The following is a 27,741-nucleotide window of genomic DNA, read 5'->3' as shown; positions in this document are numbered from 1 at the left end:
GGGCCGGGCTGGACAGCTCTGGGGCCCCTGCTGCCAATGCCTCTGGGACCCCCAGCTCTTAGTAACTTTCTCCTCCTCTTCCAGGGGGGCCGCTGGGACCTCACTGCCTCTGGAACTTTCTTCCCCACGTTCATGGGGAAGCTGGAGAGGAGCAGAGGGCAGCTGAGGACACAGGGTCCCGGTGGGGAGAGGGCTGCTGTCCATCCTGCCCTGCTCCCCTCCGCTGGACGGCAGGGGTCTGGAGGCTGTGGGAGCTGAGGCTTTGTCTGTAAACAGCACCAGGCAGCTGGGGCCGGGTCTGAGCAGATTTCGTCAGGGTCTTCCTGGCTTCCTGTGGGATACCCTCTTGGGGGCCCTTCCCCCAGCTCCTGGCAGCCAGGGACTGGGCGGGTGAGGAGCAGCCTCGGGTTAGGAGGCTTGAGCCCATCCGTGCACAAGTCCTCACCCCCCAACCTGGCTCCAATCCAGACAGGTCCCCATCTTCACTTCTGTGACCCCCTGGGGTCCCTCGGGCAAGAGCTCCCCCACTCCGTAAGTGGCCTTAAACCACGCAGGCTTCCACGGAGGCTCCGGCCTTCCAGGGGGGGCCCTCCAGGGCCTGGCAGGGCTCCTGCAGATGCTGTAGCCTGTGAGGACGGAGAGGGATGAGGGGTGGGCTCCTGGGCTGAACCCCCCCTCTCCTGGCCCTGCCCCCACTGCCACCAGGTCAGCCAGAGGGGATGCTGCACTGTCCCTGCCTGCCCACCCTCCTCCCTCACCTGGTGCCCCGCAGCCCCCCTGTGACACAGGCTAGGACGCACTGCCTGGGGACCCACTGCCCTGGGAGGCCGGGAGGAGGGGCTCTACTCACTGCCCACGTGTCTCTTCTTCCAGAAGCCATAGACCGCGATCATCATCACAGGCACCGAGAGCAAGGACAGCACCCCCGCCAGCACAGTGGGGTTAGCATCCCGGGGCCTGAGGGGATGGGAGGGAGCAGGATGTGAGCACCAGGTCCCCCACCCCCTTCCTCAGCCCCCCAGCCACATCTTTACACACACACCACACACTCACACACACACATGCACACGCACACACACACACACACACACACACGAGAGGAGTCAGCAGAGGGGAACCCTGACAGCCCTCAGGAAGTGGTGGCCTCCCTTCCTTGGGGACCCAGCTGCAGGAGAAGGCAGTGAGACACCGGGGGGCAGGGGAGGACGTCCCAGGTGGAGGAGCATCTCTCCACTTTAGCACTCCCCCTCCACTTCTCCCCAAATCTGCTCATGGTGAGGGCAGGACTCTCAGAGACCACACTGGTGACAGAAGAGACCAAGGCTCTTACTCTCCTCATGGTGACAGAGGTGCTGGTCCCACCCCACCCCCCACTCCCACCCCCACCCCCTCTGTGTCAGAGGCGGGAGGTGTCTGGCCTGTGTTCCTGGCCATGTCACTTCCATGCACACCTCCCGCAGCATCTCCATTTACTTTTTTTTTTTTTTTTTTTTTTTTAGCTGTAGGACTTTCTCTTGCCACTGGCGCCCTCCATGCCACACATGGCCGGCAGCCCTCTACCGATGACCAACAGGAGCAGGAATATAAACATGCCAGCTCCCTGGCGCCTCAGGTGGCTGCTGGACCCTGGCGCCCAGAGTCCCCAGTGGAACCCAGCTCTGCTGCCCACAGAGGCCGCCCTGGCTCAGCCTCTGTAACCGCCGTCCCCTCCATCTCACTTCCCCGTGCTCTCCCCACGTCCTGGTCTCAGAGTCCGCTTCCAGGGAACCCAGATGAAAGCATCCCCATTCCCCACTCCCCGAGCCACCTCCTTGCCCTGTCCCCACCTTCTGCATCCACAGAGCCTCCTGCTGACCCCTCCCCTGCCCTCATTCCCCACGGCCCTGGTCTCTGTCCTGTGTGTCACTCTCCATATCAGCTCCCAGGCTCCCACCTCCCATCCAACAAGCCAGCCCGAACTTCAGCAAGGAGTGGAGGCCGGCTGTGACCTGTGCACTGTGAGGTGTTCAGGCACCAAGAACTGTTGCCATGCCTGGCAGCATGTCACTCAGCCCCTGGCCAGGGTACCTGATGGGCGACAATTTGTTGAGGAGCGACCTGCTGGTGCGACACGTTCTCATGGTGGGCGATGTGGTGCGCAGTGGCCCGGCCTCGGTGGAGACGGATGCGGGGGTCGCCGAGGAGGCTCTGGTATTGCTGGGAGACGCAGTCGCCGTCTGGGCCTTGTTCCTCGTGGGCCCCGGGGTGGAGGGGCTGGTGAAGCTGTAGCCTGTCACGGAGCTCAGCCTGATGGTCCCCGAGGCAGGGGAGGGCACGAGTCTGGCCAAGGTGAGGACTCCGGGCGTGAGCATCGTCACGCTGGTGGTGAAGGGGGTCCCCGGGCCTGAGGTCGGGGCGTGGCCCGTTGTGACGACAACTCCACTCTTGAGGATGTCGGCCAGCTGGGTGAGAGGAGTGCTGCTCTCGGCTGTGGGGACTGAAGACCAGACAGGGAGGAACGTTACACGAGTTAGGGGCCGGGTGCTGGGAGCAGGTCCCAGCAGCCCACTTGGCTGCCTGGATGCCGGGGTGAGGCCTGTCCTGTCTCCCCTCCTGACCTGGGGCCTAGGATCTGCTCTGCTGAGTGACCAGGTGTGTTTCCTCGGAGGGTGATGTGAGGAGGAAGTAGGCCCAGTAGAGAAGGAAGAGACTTTCAGTTTCTTCAGCCTCCCCGCCAGGCCTCTGGGGCCCAGAGGACTCGCCTCTCCCCACGCCCCTCTGCATGTCACTTCTAGACCCTCCTCGTTTCTGTGGGTCAAAGAGATTCCTCTGCTATGACCTTGGACAGGGTCTGTCCAGCTGCTCCATCATGGGTGGCTGGGATCCAGAGGCGAGGACAGGAAGCATCGGAGGCCTAGATTCCAAAGGGTGACGCAAGAGGCGGGTCAGACACCTTCCTTGGGGGCTTTCTAAGGACACCAGTCACGCTACCCTCATCCATCAACCCAGCCCCTTACCCTCCCATTTTCTAGAGGAAGGTTGGCAGGAAGGTTGGCATTTGGATGGTGGGGAGGAGGGACTTGTAATGCTGGAGTGCAATTCTAGGGGGCAGTGTTGGGTCTTCCTCTGCAGGGAGCAAGAAACTTGGAGAGAGATGGCAGAGGGTAGAGAGGGCTGCTGCATCCCACAATTGTGCTTGACAAGGTTCCTGAGGGCCAGGTGGTTGGCACAGAAGATGCCCTTTTTTCTGGGCAAGGGAACCCAGAGCAGGTGGCATTGGTGAGGGTGGGCATAGAGGAAGGGCTGACCTGGAGCCAGCTCTCCCACATCATCCTGCTCAGCAGTGGGCAGACCCTCAAAGGGCCTTGCAAAGGACTCACATGTGGGTGCCCTGGGAGAGCCAGCATGTGGACACTCACTTCATAGAGGCTCTCAACGGTTGGGCAGAAAAGGATGGCATCCAACACTCTAACAGGGTCAGTGAAGTCACAGCCTTCGTTCCTGCCCCAAGGAGTTGGCAGGGGGAAGACCAGGAAAAGGTGACTAAGAGGAACCCCCCTTCCCCACCTCCAGAGAGGAAGGAGAACGACTTAGGCAGCAAGCTACTCCCCTGCCCCCATTTCAGGTGCCCTGGCCCATGAAACCTGTCTTCACCGGGGAGTAGAAGAGCGCATATATTGCTAGAAGATTCTAGTTTTAATTGGGCTGAGGATTTTTTATTTGCTAATGACTGAAAAGAAATGCATAGCTGGAATCTCCTGAAATTGTCATTAAGAGATGCAAGTTGAGATTTGACATAGTACAATGGTGGGGTGGGGGATATGCTGAGAAAAATAAAACTATTTCATGTTTGTATTCCTATAAATTGAGACTTCAGTAAACTGGTTTCAGCTACTTCCCTGGGTCTAAGTCAGAACTAGAGAGAGGAGGAGTGAGATGGGGATCCACATCTGAGAGACAGTAGGGTCCCCAACAGAAGATGGGGACGCAGGTGGGTCAGGGAACAGCGAAGGGTTGGTAATGAATTCCATCATCGTTGGCTACTTTTTCAGACTCTTTCACTGGCCCCTCACCCTCTCCTATGTACAAATGTGGAAGGATCTTGGGACTAGGTCATTGGCCCTCCTCTCTTGGTTTTCTACACTCAAGGGAGAGCTTTTATATCTCCTTGAGTTTCTAAGAACTTTATTGAGATACTAGAGGCTGGATGCACAAAATCCTTACACCCTATTGCAATCCAGGACCTCTCAGGGGATGTCCGACTGCCAGTTGTGGGATCGGGCCTAAACCAGCAGTCAGACATCACTCTCGCAATCCGGGACCACTGGCTCCTAACTGCTAGCCTGCCTGCCTGCCTGCCTGATCACCCCTTACCACTCTGCCTGCCTGCCTGCTTGATCACCCCTAACTGCCTCTGCCTTGGCCCCTGCTGCTGCAGCTTTGTCCAGAATCATGTCCAGAAGGTCATTCAGCTGTCCAGTCTAATTAGCATATTATGTTTTTATTATTATAGATTATTATAGATAATTTACATCTCATGTAACACATCCATTTATGGTGTCAATTTCAACGATTTTTAGTATGCTCACAGTCATGCATGTGGTCATATTTTTAGTATAACCACAGTCAGTTTTAGAAGTTTCATCATCTCAAAAAGAAACCCCCCACCCTGTAGCCGTTATCCCTCAGCCCTAAGCATCCACCAACTTACTTCCTGTCTCTATAGATTTCTCTAATCCCCTTGGCTTTAAACTGTCTTTACAGAGACACTTCCCAGCCTCTCACCTGAGCTTCAGGCAGATACATCAACTGCCTGCTTCATTTCTCCATGTGAGGTTCCAGGAGGTATCTTAATGGTAACGTGACACAATAGAGATCTTCACTTTTCTCCTCCAATCTAGCTCCCCTACCCAGTGCGTAGTCCCGCCATCCACCTTGCTGATAAAATGCAACACCTTGGAGTCATTCTTGATTTTTCACTTTTGCTCACCTCCCACATGAGCAAATCCTGTCTTGCCTCAAAAACCATACAGGGTGGGCAGGAGTCTGACCATCGTCGATTTGAGCCCCTCCTCTTTTGTCCATCTCCAGGGACCACATCCTACTCCAAGACACTGTCATTTCCAGCCAGGACACCCACATGCTCTTACCCTTCCACAGTCCATCCTCCACACGGCAGCCAGTATTGTCTTAAAGACACACACAACACATGCCACTAAGCTCTCCAGTAGCTATCATACTTAGAATAAAAAACTCCTTCATCATGGACTTCAGGGCTTCTGTTTGATTCTCATCTCTTATTGTTCTTCCCCACATCAATATGGACCTGTCTATAAGGCAGGCCTGCCTTATACAGCCCTCACTCCTTCTCACCCCGGGACCTTTGCATATGCATTCTCCCCCCCCCCCCCCCCGCCCTGCTGCCAGGAATGACCTTGGAGCACCCCCATTTCAACAGAGCTAGAAATCTCTCATCATTTAGGGCTCTTCTTGATGTCACCTGCTCAAGGAGGTCAAGGCTGGGACTTCAGCAGCTCCCCTCACCACTGAGTTACTTTCCGGTTTATCACATTCTTTTATTTTCTTAAGAACATTTATTATTATCTGCAATTATTGTCTGATGATGTACTATTGCCTGTCATCTCCCACAGGACAGAATTTTTTAAAAATATTTTGTTATTGATTTCAGAGAGAAAGGGGAATGAAGAGAGAGGTAGAATCATCAATGATGAGAGAGTCATTGATCACCTGCCTCCTGCATGCTCCCTATTGGGGACTGAGTCCGAAACTTGGGCATGTGCCCTGACTGGGAATCGCACAGTGATCTCGTTCATAGTTCAATGCTCAACCATTGAGTGATGCCTGCTGAGTGAATTGTGTCTGGTTTTGCTCACCATTGGATACTCAGAGCCTAGAATAGTGGCCAGCATATAATTAGGACTCAATGAATATATACTAAACTGAAGAAAACAAAGCACAGAGAGTCCTGAGTTCGAATCTCTGTCCCTAGCTGGCTCTGTTGTCTTAGATGAGGTCAGCGCCACAGTGGAGCTTTTAGATTTCATTTTCTTTGTCTATAAAATGGTGCCAATAATGTTCATGAAGATGTGTGAAGAAATGTGAGAGGCCTACTGTGCAGCGTGCCCACTGATGGAGTATTACTCTTGGTACATCCGATATTAGTGCAGGGCAGAGCAAGGGGGACACCCCACCCTCCCGGTGCCCCAGAAGGCCTGCTCACCTGGAGACACTTCCAGCTGGAAGCCCATCAGAGGGTAGAGGATCCCGGAGCTGTTGCGCATGCACCAGTACCGGCCCGAGTCCTGGCGCCTGAGGGCCACCATGGTGATGTTGACCACCTTGGCCTGGGCATCGTCCTGTAGCAGGTAGCGCGGCCCCGGCGCCCAGACCCGGGTAAACCCAGGCTCACACTTCTTCCTCCTGATTTTGCACCAAACCTTGCCCTCCACGTGTTTTTTGCGGTTCTTGTAGGAGCACTGCACAGACAGAGTCTCCCCTTCAAAATGCTGCACTTTGGAGTACACGCTCTCAGCGGGGACACCTGGGGAGACATGGTGTGTTGAGCAAGGCCCAGCAAGAGAGGTGGGGGTGGCATCGTGAAACTTGGAGGGAGAGGAGATGGGTATTGCCCTGCCGACGTGGGACTCATGGTCCCAGGGAGAAGCAGCCCTTCTCTAAGGGAGCTTCCCAGTCTGAGGGGGCAGAGGCAGGCCCTGCCTTCAGGGAGCCCCCAACAGACAGAGCCCCTTCTTCATGGTATTTTCCAGTCTGAGGGAAACATGACAAGCCCCATGTCCAGAGTCTTGTGGGAAAGACCCAGGACGTGTCCTCAATAAGACAGACACATAGATGCAAGCGCAAGTCATCAGCTTATGACATTCCAGAGCACAATAGCTTCAGTAGAAAGAAGATCCAACCTTAAGTTTTGAAAACATTAAGAGTAGTTATTTATTTTATAAACTAGAGGTCCGGTGCACAAATTCGTGCACATTGAAAGGAAATTAATTAGAAGAAATATTTTAATATCGTTATTCGCCCTTTATCTATAATAGAAGTGTCAACCAAAGTCATGATTGACAATGACAGATAGAAACACAAGCATGCAATTGGCACCAGTGAGAGTTTTATATATATAGATAAACTTGCTTAATTAGACCTGCTTTCTGATTTAGCTAAACTTTTTCCAGCCCAGTGAAGCCCCCCAACTTCTCTTTCAGTAACTATCAGCAACACAGCAGTAAATATCAACACAAAGCAGATTATTATTGTAGGTCATGCAGGGAGAACAAAGGGTAAAATATTTAACTGCAGCAGCGTTTGACTATATTCTGCACAGTGAGAAAACCTTCATTTTCAAGTTCCACCATTTTTTACTTCTTTTCAGTCAGGTCAAGTTTCTAAACTTTCTAAATCTCCGTTTTCTGGCTAATAAAGAGATAATAGGATTCTACCAAGTCTCCTATCTACCTACTCCAGGACTTCTGTGAGGATCAAATGAGATGACATTTGGTTAAAGTGTAAAATGTTTCCAACTGGCTATAAAGCAAGTCATGTTCCTGGGCCGAAGAAACTGCAAGGAGGCTAGTCACTAGGGAGAGGAAGCCGGGTGTTGCTACATGATGTCATTACCCGGCGCCCACAGCCATTTTTGGGCTGGGCTGTGGGCTGCATTTTGCGCCATGTGGTCTCAGCAGCATTGGCTGTGATTTGCTGGGCTGTCGCTCTGAGGTGGTGTTGGGGCCTGTGTCCACTTGGGGGAAGCTGAGTGTTACTTTGCGGGCGCCAGGTCCACGGTGCCATTTCTTTGTAAATGGCCAGTGCACGTCACAGCAGCTCCTGCATTGAGCGTCTGGCCCCTGGTGGTCAGTGTGCATCATAGTGACCAGACGGATGGTCAGAGGGACACTTAGCATATTAGCCTTTTACATATATAGATAGGTTCACTATAGACATCTTTTAAATAGCAAGGTGTCTTGGTTCATTCTAGGTGGTGTTTAATTTTAAAATATCCTAGCTACATAAAACCCATAGATTAAATATGCCTCAAAATGCATAGAGCCCTGGCCAGTGTAGCTCAGTTGGTTGAGCATTGTCCATGCAACAAGTGGCCGCAGGTTCGATTCCTGGTCAGGGCAGGTACCAGTGTTATGGGCTCCATCCCCAGTAGGGGACGTACAGGAGGCAATTGATCAATGTTCTCTCTCATTGATGTTTTTATCTCTCTCTCCCTCTCCCTTCCTCTCTCTCTCCCTCTCAGGTAAAAATAAATAAATAAATAATGCATAGAAACTCCCACCAGAGTGCAAGCCAGAGAATTCTACAGTTATCCACTGTTCACTTCCAGCATGTCGCACACTGTGCCTAGGGATGAGATATGGTCTGTACACTTTATGATCCACGGTCAGTGGGGAGAGAATAGGACTAAGTCAGATGTGTCAAGACAGGGGACAAGGAAGAGAGTGAGCTGGGGTGGGGTCCCTCCACCCCTCTGCCTGCCGTAAGCCCAGCACTTGCCCCTTAACACCCCAGAGCCTTCTGCAAACAAGCACAAATACACAAGTTACTCCCAGTAGGACAGAACAGAGCACACATTTGGAGTCTAAATAAACATGGTGAAAACTCTGATTCTACCACCCGAGCAGATCAGGTTGGTTATGAGAACTATGCCCTAGGATAGTGCCTTGAATACAGTAGGTGCTCAATGAATGCTTTTCCTTGAGTTGCTCCAGACTTCTCTAGAGCTATGATAACCAAGGGCCTGGCACCCAAGAGGACATCTGCCTCAGTTTCCCACCCAGCTGCCACAGTAGTGAAGGCTTGGAGTAAGGTAACACACACCATCTTTGAGCATCACTTTGTCCCACGCAAATTAACACTGTGACCCAACTCAGGTATGTGGTAGGTGGGAAGTTGGGGGGCCCCAGGATGGCTCAGCACAAGAGACACTCTTCTGCCCTGGAAGAAGGGGGGCCTACCTGGGGGAGGTGCCTGGATGGGGTGACCTTGGGAAGGGTCTCCAGGGTACTGGGTTCATTCGTGTCCACCTTCCACCCCTCTCACACACGGTGAGGAGTGGGTTTTGCCAATCCCCTCCATGCCCAGACAGAGCAGGAAGTGGTAACTTGGTCGCCATGGCAACGAGGGAGGCAGGATTGGGTGAACGCCCACCTTAAGGAACATTGGTGCCTGTGGGTGGGGAAGCCCTCAGGGATGGCTTTCCCTTGGGACAGGGGGCAGTGGCATCAGCATTCTGAGAAAAAGCGAGTTCAAAGCACACACGCATGATGCAATGATTCCCGTAACAGCCAACAAGGCTTTCCTGACCGAGGCCGGGGGTGGCGGCTTTCTGAGTGAGGAACTTGAGTGTCCCCAGTGTCCCCGGTCAGAGGCCCCAAGGGAGTCCTGCAGAGCTGGTCTGAGCTCAAGAGACCTGGGGCAGCTTTGCCTGAAGCCAGGTATTAGGATGGAACCTTCTTCTTGGTCTCTAGTAAGGAGCTACTTAGGCTAGCAGCCCAACCTCCCCCTCGCCTCCTCCAACTCCACAGAATATTAAACAAGGTCATTGGGCAAGAAACAGCCAGGTGGGAGGGTCCAGCAAAAGGCAGTCCCTCCTGCCCCCCCACACCTGGCACCCCCACCTTCTCACCTGAGACGCAGCCCTGGAGCCACAGCAGGAGCAGCAGCAGGAGCAGCGTGGGAGCCATGGCTCCATCCAGCTGCGGACAGTCACAGGCCAGAGGGGCCGACACCTGGGGCCCAAGGTCAGGGCCCCCGGCCGGTGCAGGATGGACCCCTGGGGTCAGCCAGGGGAGAACCTGGGCTTCTCAAAGTGAAGTTGCCCATTTAGGGAAGTGAGGAAGTCACGGGACCGCTGTGACCAGCCGACCGCAGGAGCCCCAGGAGCCCGCAGCGCCTGGGAGGGCGGTGCCGCGGCTGTTTCCGCCCTCTTCCTCGAAACTTCAGGCAGCTGTGGCTGCACCACCCAGTCTGGGCCCCCAGCCCAGGGAGGGCTCACGCTCTCTGGATTCCCTCCTGGAAACTGGTCCAATAGTCGTGCTTCCTATTCTGAGACTAGAGGCTGGAGTGAAGTTCTAGAGAACCTCAGGTACAGACTTCTCTGGAATGCTCTGGGCTAACACCCGGGGGTAGGGGTCATGTGACCAGGGCCAGGCATCTTGGACATTGCACTTTTCACAAACACACATTCAAAGGAGGTTCTTCTAAACTCACATTCATTCATTCATTCATCCCTGCTGGATGCATTTATTCCGGATCTCTCTCTCTCTCTCTCTCTCTCTCTCTCTCTCTCTCTCTCTCTCCCTCTCTCTCCCTCTCTCCTCGCTGGTCAGATCAGAACTGTCACTCCTACTTACACTTACAAATAACCTACATGCTCAAATGCAGTCTTATTTTTGTCACAGTTAGAGTGACAGGAAAAAAATTCTAAAACTCAGAGCCTAAGCTTTGGTTTCAGGGAGGGGCCTCTGTGCTCTCACACGTGGGGGCACATGCGCGTGCACACACACTCACACATACACACACTCACACATACACACTCACACATACACACTCTCACACATACACACATTCACACATACACACATACACACACACATACACACACTCACACATATACACACACACACACACATTCACACATATACACACTCACAACCATACACACACTCACAACCATACACACACTCACATATACACACTCTCACACACACAACAGGAGCACACAAACAAGCTGCCTTTCCTTTTCGCTATGTCTCCCTAGCCCTACCCTTCTCTCTACCTGTCCTGCCGCCCCGCCTACTCACCCACCAGCTCTCAGGAGACTCCTGCTCCCTCTCGCAGGCCTCCTAAAGCTACCCTCCCCCACCGCCTCCCCAGAAGCCACACCCCCAGCCCCTTCTCCCCCATCTCTGGCCCCAGCCAGCACACAGGCAAGCCCGCTCCACTTCCTCCGCTCAACCCTATCTCACCGGTACAGCCACCAGCTCCAGCTATAATGACCCAGCATTTGGCCAAGACCCCGCCCTTCACCTAGTCCCCAGGGCTGAGAATCAAAGGCCACACTACGACAGCCAGGCGCTGTGTCATCTGCTCCTTCGGGTGTGAGCCCAGGACGATGCGTGCTCCCCCACTCACCTGGGCCAGCTTCCTTCCCTTTTGAAGGGATCAGAGCAAGAAGCCTCCAGGTTGCATGGCCAGCCACAGTCTGGAACTGAGTTTGGGCCTCCAAGTCCCAAACCAAGGAATTTCTTATCTTTGCTGACCTCAAACTTTCAGTCTCTTAACTTACTCGTCGGTTCATCCCTTCATTTGTCTGTTCTTACAGCCTTACGTGCAATGGTGGTGCCAGGCGTGGGGTAGAGGAAGGAGACCCCGTTGCCACTTCAGACCTCTCAGCTCCCAGAAGACCTGTCATGCTTCCCTCAGCCGCCCTTCCTTTCAACATTCTACCCCAAGCCTCGGATCCCCACTGGGAGGCTATCTCACCTCCCAACACACACGCTGTCTCCCTCCCTTCCTTCCTTCCTTCCTTCCTTCCTTCCTTCCTTCCTTCCTTCCTTCCTTCCTTCCTTCCTTCCTCCCATCAGCAGTGAACACCTCAGGGGTGGGATCTCATTTATCCCTGCTGGGAACCTCAGCCTGCAGTCGGCATTGCTACTAGACCCCTGCCATGTGCCCCCTGCGCCCGCCCAGAGTGAGGCACTGTGAGAAGTGCCAACACAGTGGGGTTGAGGAAGGTGTAAGAACCCAGACACTCTCATTCCTCTACAGAGCTGGTGTAAACCGGATTATATGTTCTTTGGTGGAAATTTGGAAGAATTTATCAAAATCTCTAAAAATGTGTATACTTCATTCAGGCTTTTACTACAAAATAAAATTTTTAAATTTTTTTTTATTGATTTCAGAGAGGAAGGGAGAGGGAGAGATAGAAACAACAAAAAGAGAGAGAAGCATTGATTGGCTGCCTCCTATATGCCCCCAACTGGGCATCAATCCTGCAACCAGGGCATGTGCCCTGACCTGGACTCCAACCGTGGCCTCCTGGTTCATAGTTGATGCTCAACCACTGAGTCACACCAGCTGGTCATACAAAATAATTTTGTACAGCATGATATTTTCCTGTTTCTTTCTATAAGGTGGGGCAAAAGTAGGTTTACAGTTGTGAGTACATGAAACACAGAGTTTATTTTTATATTATTACTAGAGGCCCGATGCACAAAATTCATGCAAGAGTAGGCCTTCCTTCCCTGGCTGCCAGCACCGGCTTCTATCCAGCACCCGGGACCCAGGCTTCCCTCGCAGCCTCAGCTTCGTCCGGAAGGACCCTCGGTCTAATTAGCATATTACACTTTTATTATTATAGATGTATTAATTATTGTATTGTTTTCCTTACTAACAGCTGTAAACCTACTTTTGCCCCACCCTGTATTTCCATTAAAAAAGAAATCTCATTTACATAGAGTAAAATTCACTCTTTCAGTTGGAAGTGCTGGGAGATTGGCATATCTGCAGGGATGTGTAACCACCACCATAATCAAGATATAGAAACATTCTGCACCCCCTAAAGTTTCCTGGGTCCCTTGGTAGTCATCCCATCACCCCACCCTCAGTTCCTAGAAAACACTGACCTGCTTTGCTTTTTGTCCCCTCTATAGTTTCCCTTTTCAGAATGTTGTAAAAATGGGTGATACCAGCCCTGCCCAGTTGGTGGGAGTGTCATCCCAGGCACTAAAAGTTTGTGGGTTCTGTTCCCAGTCAGGGCACATACCTAGTGTGCAGGTTCCATCCCCTTAGGTTGGGGCATGTAAGGGGTGTCCCAAAATTCACGTAAGAAGTAATTTTGAAAGAAAACACAGGTTTATAATTAAAAATTGTAAATTTTTTATTGATTCATAAAGTATACAGTATAGGATTATGTATGGAATAGCACATCGGGTAAATGGCCTCCACAGCTTTTCTGGCACAAATGCAAAGCCGTGGTGTTCATTAGTCTTCATTGTCCCTGCTCCTGGGCCATAATTGGTACTTGGTAATGCTTATCAAATTGAAGGGATTGAAATCAAAGGGCAACAGATATTAGAATCTGATTCAATAAACCAAGTAAAATTGGGCTCTTATTTTTTGTTGTTGTTAATGCTCACGCAAAATTCAAATCTTGCGTGAATTTTGGGACACCCTTTCCAAGACGTAACCAATGATGTATCTCTATCACACCAATGTCTCTCTCTCTTTCTCTCTCTCTCTCTCTCTCCTCCTCTCTCCTCTCTAAAATCAGTAAAAGCACATCTTCAGGTGAGGATTTTAAAAGAAGGAATGCTCTGGACGGCAATGCTCATGGTTAGATCATTGCCCTGTATACTGGAGGGTGGGGGATTCGAATATCCGTCAAGGGCATGGGCAAAGGCAAGTGCCTGGGTTGCAGGTCCAATCCCCGCCCCCAGCAGGGGTGCGAGTGGGAAGCAAGCAGTCAATGTGCCTCTGTCACATCGGTGACTCTCTATCTATCTATCTATCTATCTATCTATCACCTCCCTCCCCCCACCTTCCTCCCCCTCTCCCCTCCCTTCCACTCTCTCTAAAATCAATGGAAAAAATATTCTAACTCCTTGAGTGAAGCTTAATTTTTTTAAAAAAAGAATGATACCATATGGCTTCTTTCACTTAGTATAATGCATTTGAGATGTGCGTTGGGTGTTTTAGTAGTTGGTTCCTTATATTATGAGATAGGATCCCATTGTATGGCTGTACCACATTTGTTTATCCATACCCCAGTTGAGGGACATTCAGGTTGGTGTCTAGCTTTGGATTATTCCAGGATAAACCACTATAAATATTTGTACACAGGTCTTCACAGATTTACATTTCACTTGGGTAAATAGCTAGAGTGGACTTATTGGGTTGTATGGCAAGATTACGTTCTCATTATTAAAGTTTGAGTGCTCTTTGCATATTCTGATGTATTCTTTAATTGAATATGTTTTTTGCAAATATTTTTCCAAATTTATTGTTTGTCCTTTTATTTTTTTTATTATACTTAGTATACTTCAGGAGCAAAGGCTTTTAATTTTAATGAAGTTCAATATATCATTTTTTGACTCATACTTTTATATATATATAAAAGCCTAAGAGACCATTACAACCAGAACTACCGGAATGACAGTGACCGGTCGACCAGTCGCTATGATGCACACTGACCACCAGGGGGCAGACGCTCAAGGCAGGAGCTGCCCCCTGGTGGTCAGTGCACTCCCACCGCCAACCTCCCAAGGACCCTCCCCCAGCCAGCAGCACCCATTGGCCCCTGGTGCTAAACCATTTGCAGAGACCTGCTTCTGGGTCGGGGTTTCATACATAGCAGAGCAGCTCCCTCACTGTGATCTATTGAAAGTCAGCCTGTGACACAAGGGTTTGTCTCACTCCTGTCCTCTCCCTTCCCCAGGGGCAACCTGCCTGCTGCAGTGGTGGCGAGGGAAGGAGGATGGGTGGAGGCAGTTCCTGCCACTCCTAGCCCGGAGACCCTAGCCTCCTCTGCCCACCCCACTAGGGCCTTTGGGCCTGGGCTGGGACAGGGAACCGGGGGTGGGTGGCAGTGGACTCGGCCCCTTTCCCAGGGGGCCAAGGGCTGGCTCCCTCCTTGGGGTGGGTGGCCAACCTCCCAAGGTTCCTTCCCCTGCCCCTGCACGAATTTGTGCACCGAGCCTCTAGTATCTAATAAGTCGTTGCTTAACCCAAGGTTATAAATATTTATTTAACAGCCTTACTAAGATGTAATTAGCATAATATAAAATTGATTCATTTAAAGTGTACAATTTCGTCATTTTTAGTATAGTCACTGAGTTGCACAACTATCACCACAATCCAAATTTAGAACATTTTGCCCAGCTGGCGTGGCTCAGTGGTTGAGCATTGACCTATGAACCAGGAGGTCATGGTTCAATTCCTGGTCAGGACACATGCCCAGGTTGCAGGATCAATCCCAGTGCAGCCAATCAATGATTCTATCTCATCGTTGATGTTTCTATCTCTTTCTCCTCCTCCCTTCCTTTCTGAAATAAATAAAACTATATTTAAAAAACAATTTTACAACATTTTCAACACCAAAATGAAACTCCATATCCAGTAGCAGTCGCACCCTATATTAGTTTCCCATTACTGCACACTTAGGGGCTTAAAACAACTTACATTCATTTTTTCACAATTTTGAGGCCAGATGTTTGAAATAGTATCACTGGGTCAGCATCAAAGTGTTGTCGGAGCTGTGGTTCCTCTGGAGACTCTAGGGAAGAACCCACCCTTTGCCTCTTCCAGCTCACGGAGGGGACAACATTCCTTGGCTTGTGGCTTTGTCACTCCAGCCTTCAAGGCAACATCTCCAAACTCTCTCTGCTCCATCTTCAGATCACCATCTCCTCTGTGCGTTCAATCCCCTCAGCCTTTGTCTTATAAGGGTACACGTGATTGCATTCGTGCCCAGGCTCACAAAACAAGATAATCTCCCCATCTCAAAATCCTTAACTTAGTCTCATCTGCAAAGACCCTTTTTAAAAAAATATGTTTCTATTGATTTTACTACAAAATAAATTTTTAAAATATTTTTTTATTGATTTCAGAGAGGAAGGGAAAGGGGGAGAGAGAGATAGAAACATCAATGATGAGAAAGAATCATTGATTGGCTGCCTCCTGCATGCCCCCTATGGGGATCCAGCTTGCAACCTGGGCATGTGACCTCCTGGTTCATAGGCCAGTGCTCTACCACTGAGCAACACCAGCCGGGCTACAAAGATCCAATCTTTATTTCACTAGAGTGGAATCTAAAGAACAAAATAAACAAAATAGAAACAGACTCATAGACACAGAGAATAGACTGACCCTTTTGGGGGAGCGGGAGTTGAGGAGCTTGGGTGGAAAAGGTGAAGGGATTAAGCAGTACAATTTGGTAGTTACAGAATCAGAGAGATATAATTACAGCATAGGGAATATAGTCAATAATACGGTGATAACTATGGTTGGGGCCAGGTGGGTACTTGAAGCATAGCAGGGACCACTCTGTACAGTGCATGATTTTCTAACCACTTTGCTCCACATCTGAAACTAATATAGAATCATATTGAATGTAAACTGTAAGTGGTCTAGTTGGCTTATCGTGTTGTTAAAGTCTTCTATCTCATTGCTGATCTTCTGTCTAGGTGTTCTATCAGTTATTAAAAGTGAGGTATTAATTCTCCAATCAATATTGTTTGTCTATTTCCCCTTTCATTTTTGTTAGCTTTTACTTCATGTTTTTTTTTTGGAGCACTGTACACATCTTTGAATCTAAACGTGTCTCTTGTAAACAGTATAGAGTTGGTTCATGTCCTTTTTTCCATTCTTCCAATCTCTACTTTTTGGAGTGTTCAATACACTTACATTTAATGTAATTACTGATAAATTAGGCTCTATGTCTTTCATTTTGCTATTTCTTTTCTCCTTGTCTTATGTAATTTCTGTTCCTGTGTTCTTCCATGACTGTCCTCTCCTGTGTTAAGTAGCCACTTATTGTGTACTATGTTGATGCCCTTATTGTTTTTATCCCCTTATTAAAAACAAATATTTTTTATTTTTATATTTTTGTTACTCCTCACCCAAGGATATTTTTCCATTGATTTTTAGAGACAGTGGAAGGGAGGGGAAGAGACAGAGAGAGAGAGAGAAACATTGATGTGAGCGAGACACATCAACTGGTTGCCTCCTGCCCCAACCAGGGCCAGGGATTGAGGTATGAACCCTTGACCCAAATAGAATCCGGGACCCTTCAGTCCGCAAGTGGAAGCTCTATCCATTGAGCCAAACTGGCTAGGGTATTAAAAACCATTTTTTAGCCCTAGCTGGTTTGACTTATTAGATAGAGCATTGGCCCATGGACTGCAGGGTCCTAAGTTCGATTCCGACCAAGGGCACGTACCTCAGTTGGGGCGTGTTGAGGAGGCAACCAATCAATGTGTCTCTCTCACATTGATGTTCTGTCTCTCCCACTCCCTTTCACTCTCTTTAAGAATCAATTGAAAAATATCCTCAAGTGAAGATTAACAAAACAAATAAAAACACAAAACAATTTTTAATGGTTGTCTTGAGGATTTCGTCTATGTTCCACTATAGCTTCATTTCCTCCCCCGCTTATTTTTGCTATTATTGACATGTAAGTTGCATCGTTAAACATTATAAGCCCACACAGTTTTGTAGTTATTGCTCCATGCAGTTGTCTTTTAATCAAATGGGAGAGGAGTTATAAACAAATCGTATATTTAGAGTGTCTATTATATCTGCCTGTGTGGTTGCATTTCTAGTGTCCCTTATTTCTTCATATGGATTTGAGTTACCGCCCTTTCATTTCAGCCCAGTTGATTCCCTTTAGTATTTCCTAAGGGCAAGTCTGCTGGAACAGAATTCCCTCAGCTCTCTTTTAATTTCATGAATAATTTTTAACCATATAATCCTTAGCTTACAGTCTCTTCCTGCTGGAATAACAAATTCCCAAGCATAGCTGGAATTATTTAACACTCCTTTATTGATAATGGGCAAAACATATAAACCAAAAAAAATCAGTAGAGATATAAAATATTTGAACAAAACCATTAATCAACTTGACTTCATTGACATTTATACAGTTAATAACTGAAAAATACACATTCTTTTCAAGTACATATTTTATAACATACGCTGGACCACACTATACAACTCAATAAATTGAAAAATAGTGAAGTTATATAGAGTGTTTTCTATGACCATACTGGAATTAAATTACAAATAAAAAGGGATACAATATCTAAATACTTAAATCACTAGGAATTAATCAACACATTTATTTCCAAATAAAGTCAGGGGTCAAAGAAGAAATCATGGGAGCAACTAGAATGTATTTTGAACTTAAAAACACTATATAAAAATTGTCAGGATCTAGATAAAGCTGTCCTACAGAAACATGAGGTTTAAATGCTTATATTAGAAAAACAGAAAGGTATTCTTTTGGGTAGTATGCTAAGTGAAATCAGTCAGAAAGAGAAAGACAAATATAGTATGCTAACACTTATATATGAAATTTTAAAAAGCCAAACTCAGAGAAGCAGAGAGTGGCAGTCACCAGGGGGTGGAGGGGAATGGGGAGATACTGGTCAAAAGGTACAAACTTTCAGTTATAAGATTAACAAGTTCTGAAGATATAATATACAGCATGCTTACTATAGCTAATAATACTGTGTCATAAATGAAAGTTGCTAAGAGCATACATCTTAAATGTTCTCACAGCAAAAAAAAAAATGGTTGTATGTGGTGGGATGAAGGGCTAGCTAATGTTGTGGTAATCATATTGCAATGTTTAAGTGTATGAAATCAGCACGTTGTACACCTTAAACCTACACCATGTTATATGCTAAGTATATCTCAATAAAGCTGGGGGGAAGGAGAATAGAAAGGTTTAAAATCAGTGCTCTAAGCTTTCACATTAAGACTCTTGAAAAAGCAGAACAAATTTTAAATAAAAGTATATAAAAAAGGAAGTTAAAAATGAGTGGAAATCAATGAAATAGAATATAAGTAATAGAGAAAACTAACAAACTAAAGGTCTTTGAAAAAGTAATACATTTGTTAAACTCTAGGTAGACTGATTAAGAAAAAAGAAAGAAAGAAAAATGATAAAGGGACATTTGTACAGATCCCTACAGCTATTAAAAGAACGTAATGGTGTGAAGTTCTTTATGCCGATTAATTTAACAACTTAAATGAAATTAATTGAAACATACAACTTACCAAAACTAACACAAAAGAAATTTACAATCTGGATAACCTCATATTTATTTTATTCAGTTCTATTCATTCTTTCATATGTTCTCGTTTAAAATTTATCTCTGTAATCCATTTAGAATTTACTTTAGATTACAGTGTGAAGAGAGGGTAAAATATAATTTTTTCCAAACACTCAAAAATGCTCCAATTCCATTTGTTTAATAAACACACTCATGTGGCCTTAGCTGGTTTGGCTCAGTGATAGAGCGTTGGCCTGCGGACCAAAGGGTCCCGGGTTTGATTCCGGTCAAGAGCATATACCTGGGTTGCAGGCTCCTCCCTGGCCTGGGACCTAGTTGGGGCTCATGCAGGAAGCAAACAATTGATGTGCTTCTTTCACATCAATGTTTCTCTCTCTCTTCTCTCTCTCTTCCACTCTCCCTAAAAATCAATGGAAAAAATATCCTCAGGTGAGAATTAACAAAACAAAACCAATGAACACACTGATATGGATGGCTCTTTGTGAGATACGAAATGTGGTATCTACACACTTGGACTGTTTCTGGTAACCCGTTACCTCTATTCACCTCTGAGGCTGCCTTAAACAGTAGAATTTATAGGGATTCACTAACCTCCAAAAGCAAAGGGTGCTGCAGGGGGACGCACGTAATGGAATATGCTGCCGCACTGGGAAGCAGTGGCTGGGTGTGTGCACCCAGCAACGCGTGAAGCAAGCGCAGGAGAAAAGCATGTCACAATTTCTTTTACGAAAATGAAAAATACAATCACAGAAATAATGCCGGAGGTTTTACAAGGTTACATTCAAATTCAAGGTTAAATGTCAAATGCATTAGAGCGGTTGCCTCAGAGCCATAGGCAAGTGGGGAGAGGAACAGGCAATAAAAATAAAGCGAAGAAATGAAGCAAAAGTGGTGCCTCACATGGACAGGTGATGTCCGTGTGGCTGAGCTGAAAGGCACGGAACATGGTGTGACCACAACTCCGTGCTCTCTGCGCGGTGGCCTTCCTCCGGCCTGGTGCTCAGCGTTCTGCCCTGGGACCACCGAGTCAGAGGTTCATGGGGGGCACCGATTCTGAGTGGGCAATGCCAGGCCTTCCTGGATGTTAAATGTTCAGAATATGACACTGGCCTTTTCTTATTTCATGGATGTGAGTTCCTCTTCTGCTCCCTAAAACATTTATCTTTCACTTGCAGTCAATTATTCTGTTTGTTCAACTCGCTCTTCTCTTTTAGGCTATGAATTTCCTCACATGTAGAGCAGTAAGCAGAATGGATGCTCGTTGTTCCATCTTTTTTAAATTGAGTTTATTGGGGCAAGATGGGTTAATAAAATTTTATAGGTTTCAGGTGTACAACTCTATAATACGTCATTTGCATATTGTATTGTGTGTTCATCGCCCCAAGTTAAGTCACCATTGATCCCCCTTCTTCTACCTCCCCCATCCCCCTTTCCCTCTGGTAATCACCTTGCTGTTGTTTGTGTCTATGAGGTTTTTTGTTTTTGCTTAATTCTTTCACCTTTTCACCCAGCCCTGCAACTCGCCACCTCTCTGGCAACTGTCAATCTGTTCTCTGCATCTGTGGGTCTGCTTCTATTTTGTTTGCTAGTTTATTTTGTTCATTAGATTCCACACATGAGTGAAATCATGTGGTGCTTGTCTTTCTCTGACTGGCTTATTTCCCTTAGCCTCATGCTCTCCAGGTCCATCCATGTCCCATCTTCTTTGTGGACAAAAAGTTTTGGGGTAATTGTCTTCTGCTCACGTTTTGAGCTGCTGAGTCATCTGTTCTTGCCATTTTAATTGCATCTGATTTTTCCCCAACTTCCAGGAATTTCTCAGTTTCTGGTCTGCTGGTTACAGCCTTTCTTATTTTCTATTTCAGGGTTTATTTTAAGTCATTTTGATCTGACTTTAAGATGTCCAGGGTGGGAGGAGGCAGGCCGGGGCTCATAGGCCATCCTGCTCAGTTTCCCTGACACATTTCAGTTCAAGTTCTTGGATTTGAGCACAAGAGGAAATGCATAGGAACTCGTTGGCAGTGCAGAGGCGAGAAGCAGAAACCATGAGGAATTGAGGTGTGCAGCTGAGGTAGGGTGAGAGAGCCCGGGAACCCTTAGAGGAGCCGGGGCAGAGGAGCGGGAAGGTGCTGAGCAGGGCTTTGGCCCACAGCGTGAAGGTGTTGAGCAGATGCAGGTAACCCTGCCGTGGGCGTCAGTTTGTGGGAAGGTCAGGGCTGGGGGAAGAGATCTCAGGTACTCAGTCCCTGGATGAAGGGTCACCGTGGTGACCTAGGAGCTGCGGTCGTCTCCAACAGCCTTGGGCTGCACAAGGCTGCGGGCTCCATGGTTAGGGCGTCTCTCGGTCGCTGGGCAGGGGGAGGAGAAGGAGGGTGCATCCTGGATCCATGGATGAGGCCAAATGCACCCAAGGGATCTGGGGCCCGGGCTGGGCAGCACAATCAGAACCCTCCATCACTGCTGTCGTGACCCTGAGGAGGGAGGAAGAGGAGGAAATTAACAAATGGAAGTGAATCCTTTCCCATCTTCCCGGCCCTTGCACCGACTTCCAGCCCAGCCACTTTGTCCCCTTCTCTCTGCTTTCTCCTCCTGCCCTCCTTCGCCTCAGGACGGAGAATGAGGCAGAGCCTTCGATGGGGGCTCTGGGAATGCGTCTGTCTCCAAGGTCCATTCCTTTTGAATGGGAGCAGTGAGGCCGAAATTGTGAGAAATGATGAATATTTAGATTAGACGCAGTTACAGATTTTCCCACCACCGTGTCTTCTGGTTCCTGGCCATCTTTCCTGAGACAGAAGCTGTCCCAGCTCCTGGCCCCGCACCCCAGTCAAACCCTGCCCACTCACCCTGCGCCCAGCGCCTGTAGCTCAGGAGGACAAACAGGACTGACAGCGCCAGGACCTTGGCCACGAAGAGTCCACACAGCACAGCCATCAGCATGCTGCAGGCAGCCCAACCAGGGGCCAGGGGGGAACTTGATTTCCTGGTGGGAGGGGAGAGGGAGGATGGGCCTGCGCTGGGAGGTCAGCTGCTCCTCCAGCATCCCTGAGCCCGGTCCTTGTGGCTGGAGTGACTTGTATAAGGACCCCCTGAACGGACTGTGCAAGGGCAATGCACCCAGGAGATGGGGACAGGGTTCCAGGGGTGTCTCTGGGCCTGTGAGGAGACTGGTCGGTCATAGGGAACCTGGGAGTCTTGAATGGAGGAAAGCCTGGCTCCAGGCAGAGATAGGGATCTGAGCTCAGTGGGGTGGGAAGGATAGAACCAGGGGAGTAGGAAGAAACCTATCAGCTCAGAAAGGACAGGGCTGGCCCAGCCGGCGTGGCTCAGTGGATGAGCGTCGACCTATGAACCAGGAGGTCAAGGTTCGATTACTGGTCAGGGCACATGTCTGGGTTGTGGGCTCGATTCCCAATGGGGGACGTGCAGGAGGCAGCCAATCCATGATTCTCTTTCATGATTGATGTTTCTATCTCTCCCTCTCCATTCCTCTCTCTGAAACCAATAAAAATATATTTAGAAAGAAAGAGAGAGAGAGAGAGAGAGAGAGAGAGAAAGGAAAGGAAGGAAGGAAGGAAGGAAAAGAAGGAAGGAAGGAAGGAAGGAAGGAAGGAAGGAAGGAAGGAAGGAAGGAAGGAAGAAAGAAAGAAAGAAAGAAAGAAAGAAAGAAAGAAAGAAAGAAAGAAAGAAAGAAAGAAAGAAAGGAAGAAAGAAAGAAAGAAAGAAAGAAAAAGGAAGGAAGAAACTGGGCTGTGAGGCTGGACCATCAGCAGGAGGCTACTGAGGCCAGAAAAGAAAGGCAGATTTGGGGGGTATGGGGTGTGGGAGAAGGCTCCAGAATCAGAGTGAGGCAGACCAGGTGTGGGAGCCACACAGAGGGCCCCAGGGAGGACTCTCGGGTTCCAGCAGTCGGGAGCCTGGGCCTGGTTCCTGAGCCGCTGGGGGGACAGTTTGGGACCAGATGGCTCCTGCGACCTCGGGGCCTCACCCGCCCTGTGATGTCTTGGATGGTCCCTAAGATGCTTTGGGAATGCTAAACGCCCCCTCCTCACTCTGTGGCCTGCCCTCTGCACTCAGGGACATGGCACTCCGCAGTGTTCTCACTATGCTGGCTGAGAGGCGTAAACTGACACTGGTGGTTTAATTGCTATTTCTTTGATCTTTAATAAGTGTGAACGTCACTTGGGTGCCTTTTGGGTTTCCTCTTCTGTAAACTGCCTTTCACATGCTTTACCCATTTCCAGTGGGCTGCCTGTCTTTCTCCTGTTGGTTAGCATAGTTCCTTGTATATTACAGAATGGATTACCATGGTAGTTTTAAGCATTCTCAGTTCATTTTTCCGGGCTTGTCATCTGCTTAAGAGCTTTCCCCATAGTGTTGTTCATTGAATAGAATCCTTCAAGCCTGATGTAATCATTTAAATTCTTTTTTTTCCTTATCCCTAGGTCACATCTGCAGTTTCTTTGTTCTATTAACTTAATAATTTTATTTTTTACGTGTATATCTTGAATTCATTTAAAGTTCATCTTTGTATTTACTGTTAGGTAGGGATCTTGCTTTGTTTTTTTGTTGTTGATTATTTTATTTTTTAATTGATTTTAGAGAGAGGAAAGAAGAGACGGCGGGCGGGGGGGGGGGGGGGAGGGTGAGAGAGAAACATCGATCGGTTGCCTCCATCACATGCCCTGACTGGGGATCAAACCCTAGACCAGTGATGGCAAACCTTTTGAGCTCAGTGTGTCAGCATTTTGAAAACCCTAACTTAACTCTGGTGCCGTGTCACATATAGAAATTTTTTGATATTTGCAACCATAGTAAAACAAAGATTTATATTTTTGATATTTATATTGTATATTTAAATGTAATTTAACAAGAAAAATCAACCAAAACATGAGTTTGCATGTCACCTCTGACATGCGTGTCATAGGTTTGCCATCACGGCCCTACACCCTTAGGAACATAGGATGATGCTCCAGCCACTGAGCAACACTGGCCAGGGCAATTGTTTTCGTTTTTAATGTGCTCTGTCAGTTTCTCGAGGGCGTCTACCAAATAGTGGGCACTCTGCCCTCTGGTTCATGGTGCTCCCTCCTCATGAAGTATGTTCCTGTATGACCGGGCGTCTGTCGGGAACTCTTTATCTGTCCCCTTGTTCAGCCGTCAGTTCTTGCAGCAGCACCACTCCTAGCAGTCGTATTACGTATTGGTACATCTTAATATTTGGTAGGACAAGTCCTCTCTTCTTATTTTTATATTTTCATGGTTGACATAGCTATTCATGCATCTTTATTTTTCCATATAATTGTTCAGTACGTTTATCAAGTTATTCAAATAATAATTAAACTGAAATTGTGTTTGGGATTCCATTTAGAGGCATTTCATTTTGGGGGAACTGACATCTTTAGAATATTACTGTCTCATCCAATATCATAAATTATTTCTATTTATTGAGATTACCTATGTCATCAATTGGCATTCAAAGTTTTCTCCATAGAGCTCTTGGTTAAATTCATTCCCTCTAGATATGATAGAGATTTTATTGTTATTATGAATCATACTTAAATTTTTTTTTAATCCTCACCCAAGTATATTTTTTCCATTGATTTTTAGAGAGAGTGGAAGGGAGGGAAGGTGAGGAGAGAGAGAGAGAGAGAGAGAGAGAAACATTGGTGTGATAGAGACACATCAATTGGTTGCCTCCCACATGTGCCCCCAAATCGAAGCCAGGGATCAAACCTGCAACTCAGGTATATGCCCTTGCCCAGGAATTGAACCCCCGGTCCTTCAGTGTGTGAGCTCATTCTGTAACCACTGAGCAACACCAGCCAGGCAATCATACCTGATTTTGATTAGATTTTCTAAGTGATTATTTCTAGTGTAGATAAATTACTTTTGGTTTATGTCATTTGATCTTATATTCGGAAGCCTTGCTGAACTCTCTCATGAGATCAATGGTTTATGAATCCTGCTTATTTTTTTTAGGTAGATGACACTTTTCCTCTTTAATCTTCTTTCCCCTTATCAATTTCCTTTTCCTGTAGCAATAGCCTGGACCTCTAATACTATCTTAATCATTAATGGTGACTGTGAAAATACATAATTTGAATTTACACTTTTTCCACTATGTAATATTTACAGTAGTCATGGCTATACAGTCTTTACCAAGTTATTTCTTATTATTTTTAGTTTATTAAGGGTTTTTTCTTATCATGATAAGTGTGTTAAACTTTTCCAAATGCTACTTCGGCATCCGTTGACGTTTTTCTTGTAGTTGATTAATTTGGTTTCTTTCATAGGTAGATTTTCTGAAGTGGAAGAATCCTTTTGGCCCTAGGACAAACCCCCAGGATCATAATATGTCCTTTTTAAACACACTCTTGATTTCAGTAGCTGATACTTATTTTCATCTTTTACTCCATGCTAATCAGATAAATTACCCCATAATTTAAATTTTTTTTCTTCTCCTTCGCTGGTTTTGAGGCTAAGAGGACATTAGCCAATTAAAATGCACCGGGCAGCTTTTGCTTCGTTGTTATTTTCTGCAACATCTCAGATAACGCAGGAACCACATGGGAGCGTGCTGGTTGGTGAACACGGAGGTGCCGAGGTGGTGTCGCCAGGAGAGGGCGTGGACGCTGAGCCCTCCCGCTGCCCACGTCTCCCTACCCTCGCTTCCCTAGGCCTATCCTCAGCGCATCCTTTAGAATAAACCTTGGAACGAACTTACAGACTTTCCCTGCTAAGACCTCAATCTGGGTTTTAGAAAAGCAGAAATACTGTGAAAGACTGCAATAAGCTAAGGCATACGTAATGAAACAACTTTTAGTATTGTCTAGGACAAGGACGTGATCTTGCAGACATTGGAAAATCGGGATTTGAAGCAGTTAAGACCGTCTCTGCCAAGCAGACAAAGAACTACTACTGCTAACCCTCCGCCAGCAGAGCATATAAATACTAAGAGAAACAGGCATTGGCCAATCAACTCAGTGTCTACCACAGGCTGTCTCGAAGTCTTAGTGGAAGCATCGTTTTTCCTGGCCTTTCAGCAACCTGCGGATGCCGTGGACCCAAAGCTGCCTGGGTATCATACCATCGTGAGAAGCCCAGTGGATTTAAGTGCAATTAAGAGGCGCTTCAGAAAGTATAGCAAGAAGACTTCAATACGTCGTTCTCAAATTGTTATTTATACAACAAGCCTGGAGATGACAGTGTTCTTATGACACAAGCCCTAGAGAGGTTGTTCACACAGAAATATCACAGATGCCACGAGAAGAGCACATTATGGGTGGTAAGGAAAGAATAAAGAAAGGCACTCAGCACAAGGCAGCTGTTTCTTCTGTTAAAGAAAAGTCTCCCAACGCCTTAGAAAAGACATTTAAGCAGCAAGCGAGTCCCTCTGGATTTCCGGAAACATCTGCTTCTCCTTTAGCTATGGCACAAGGTGCCCCGCCCACCGCTTCCTCGCACAGTGGCTGGGGCTACAAGCGGTGTGCAGAGGAAATCGGGTACAACCCCTACAACTTCAGTAGTTAAAGCAAGTGGTGAATCTTCCCCAGCACTCGTGGGGGGTGGGGAGGGGAGGAGCCCGGAAAAACCTCTTATAAAAGAAACCGCTGAGGAATGTGTGACAAGATTCTCAGCAACAAAATTAAATTGTAAAGAGTGTTTAAGTAACCGAACCATTAAGGCACTGCGGTGAGATCTTACAGAAGGGCTTGCAAAGAAGCACTTTTCACATGCCTGGCCCTTGATGTTCATGCACTGGGACTCCAGAACCACCATGACATTGTGCAAAATCCAACGGCTCTTGGAACTATCAAGAGAAAAATGGACAACCAAGTATGTAAGATGCGTGTGAATTTGCTGCAGATGCCAGATTAATGTTTATGAATCGCTGAAGCAGTGACAATGGCAGGAGTGCTCCAGAGGGTTTCTGAAAGGAATTTTGCGGAGATCCCAGATGAACCTGTTGAGAGCATGCCTGTATGTAACATCAAAACAGACACCACAAAATCCCCTGGCAGGGGAGGCGGTGTGAAGTCTGAAGATGCATGAGGTCAGCACCTTGCAAAACTCCAGGAGCAGCTTAGAGCTGTTCATCAACAGGTACAGGTTCTGCCCCAAGTACCTTTCCAGACGCTGAAGAAACGGAATGAGACGTCTGAAAGGGGAAAGGCTAATAGGCAGAGAAGAAAATCCAAGGGGAAAAGTGTAAGCAAATGAAATGAAAGGAAAAGCAACGAGCCAAAGAGAAAATAGCCAGTGTTGGTGCTGAAATCTGATGAAGATGATACTGAGCTATGAGCTACGGTGAGAAAAGGCAGTTAAGTCTGGATATAAACAAACGCCCTGGAGATAAGCTTGGGAAAGTCGTTCATATAATACCATCAAAAGAGCCTTCACTGAGACCTTCCAACCCGGATGAGGTAGAGGCAGGCTCTGAGACCCTGAACACGACGCTGAGAAAACTGGAGAGTAGGTTGCTGGGTGTCTGAGAAAAAGACCACGAAAACCTCATGATAAGGAAATAATGATGCCCAAGAACTTCATTCCCAGGAAAAAACAGGAGTTGGAAAAGTGATTGCTGGATGTCAATAATCAGTTAAATTCCAGAAAATGTGAACCCAAATCTGAGAAAGCTCCATCCTCAGAGTCTGAAGGCAGCAGGATGAGTCAGTGCGTCAGACACAGTGATGCCCAATCAGGCCGCGTCCCTTAACTGCACCTCTGGTCCTGGGGAAATTTTTTCTTGTAATATTGAGACATATCTGAAGAAATGTTTGTTACGTACCCAGAACATATGACTTGGATGCCACACTTATTATTTAAGTGCATGTTGATGATCTCACTATTTTCCTTAAGAGATACTGTGTAAAATGAAACTTCATGGCATATGTACATGACTTACTGGCTTGTAATCCTATAT

General features: G+C 47.5%; 1 protein-coding gene and 1 pseudogene across 1 annotated transcript; one reads left to right on the top strand and one right to left on the bottom strand.

The window, feature by feature from the left end:
- Positions 1-441: 441 nt before the first annotated feature.
- TREML2 (triggering receptor expressed on myeloid cells like 2) lies at positions 442-9,719 on the bottom strand. The gene is made up of 5 exons (XM_070419399.1): positions 9,647-9,719; positions 6,221-6,541; positions 2,068-2,476; positions 851-957; positions 442-626 (listed from the first exon to the last, which is right to left on the bottom strand). Exons 1-5 carry the CDS (start codon positions 9,702-9,704, stop codon positions 442-444), a joined length of 1,080 nt encoding a protein of 359 aa, XP_070275500.1. The 5' UTR covers positions 9,705-9,719.
- A 15,665-nt stretch (positions 9,720-25,384) lies between these two features.
- On the top strand, positions 25,385-27,534 carry LOC139012928 (bromodomain testis-specific protein-like; annotated as a pseudogene).
- Positions 27,535-27,741: the final 207 nt, after the last annotated feature.

This window comes from Myotis yumanensis, unplaced genomic scaffold (assembly GCF_028538775.1).
Source record: "Myotis yumanensis isolate MYYU_CA2020_CCGP unplaced genomic scaffold, mMyoYum1.0.hap1 SCAF_6, whole genome shotgun sequence".
In the NCBI taxonomy this organism is placed as follows: domain Eukaryota; kingdom Metazoa; phylum Chordata; class Mammalia; order Chiroptera; family Vespertilionidae; genus Myotis; species Myotis yumanensis.
The sequence above is the reverse complement of the archived record's forward strand: the minus strand, read 5'-3'. Positions and strand labels throughout refer to the sequence as shown.

Coding starts and splice junctions, on each gene's coding strand:
- TREML2 (XM_070419399.1), bottom strand. CDS start 9,704: ATGGCTCCCACGCTGCTCCTGCTGCTGCTCCTGCTGTGGCTCCAGGGC. Junction 958..2,067: donor AACAAATTGTCGCCCATCAG/GTACCCTGGCCA, acceptor CCATCCCCTCAG/GCCCCGGGATGCTAACCCCA. Junction 627..850: donor GAAGAAGAGACACGTGGGCA/GTGAGTAGAGCC, acceptor CCGTCCTCACAG/GCTACAGCATCTGCAGGAGC.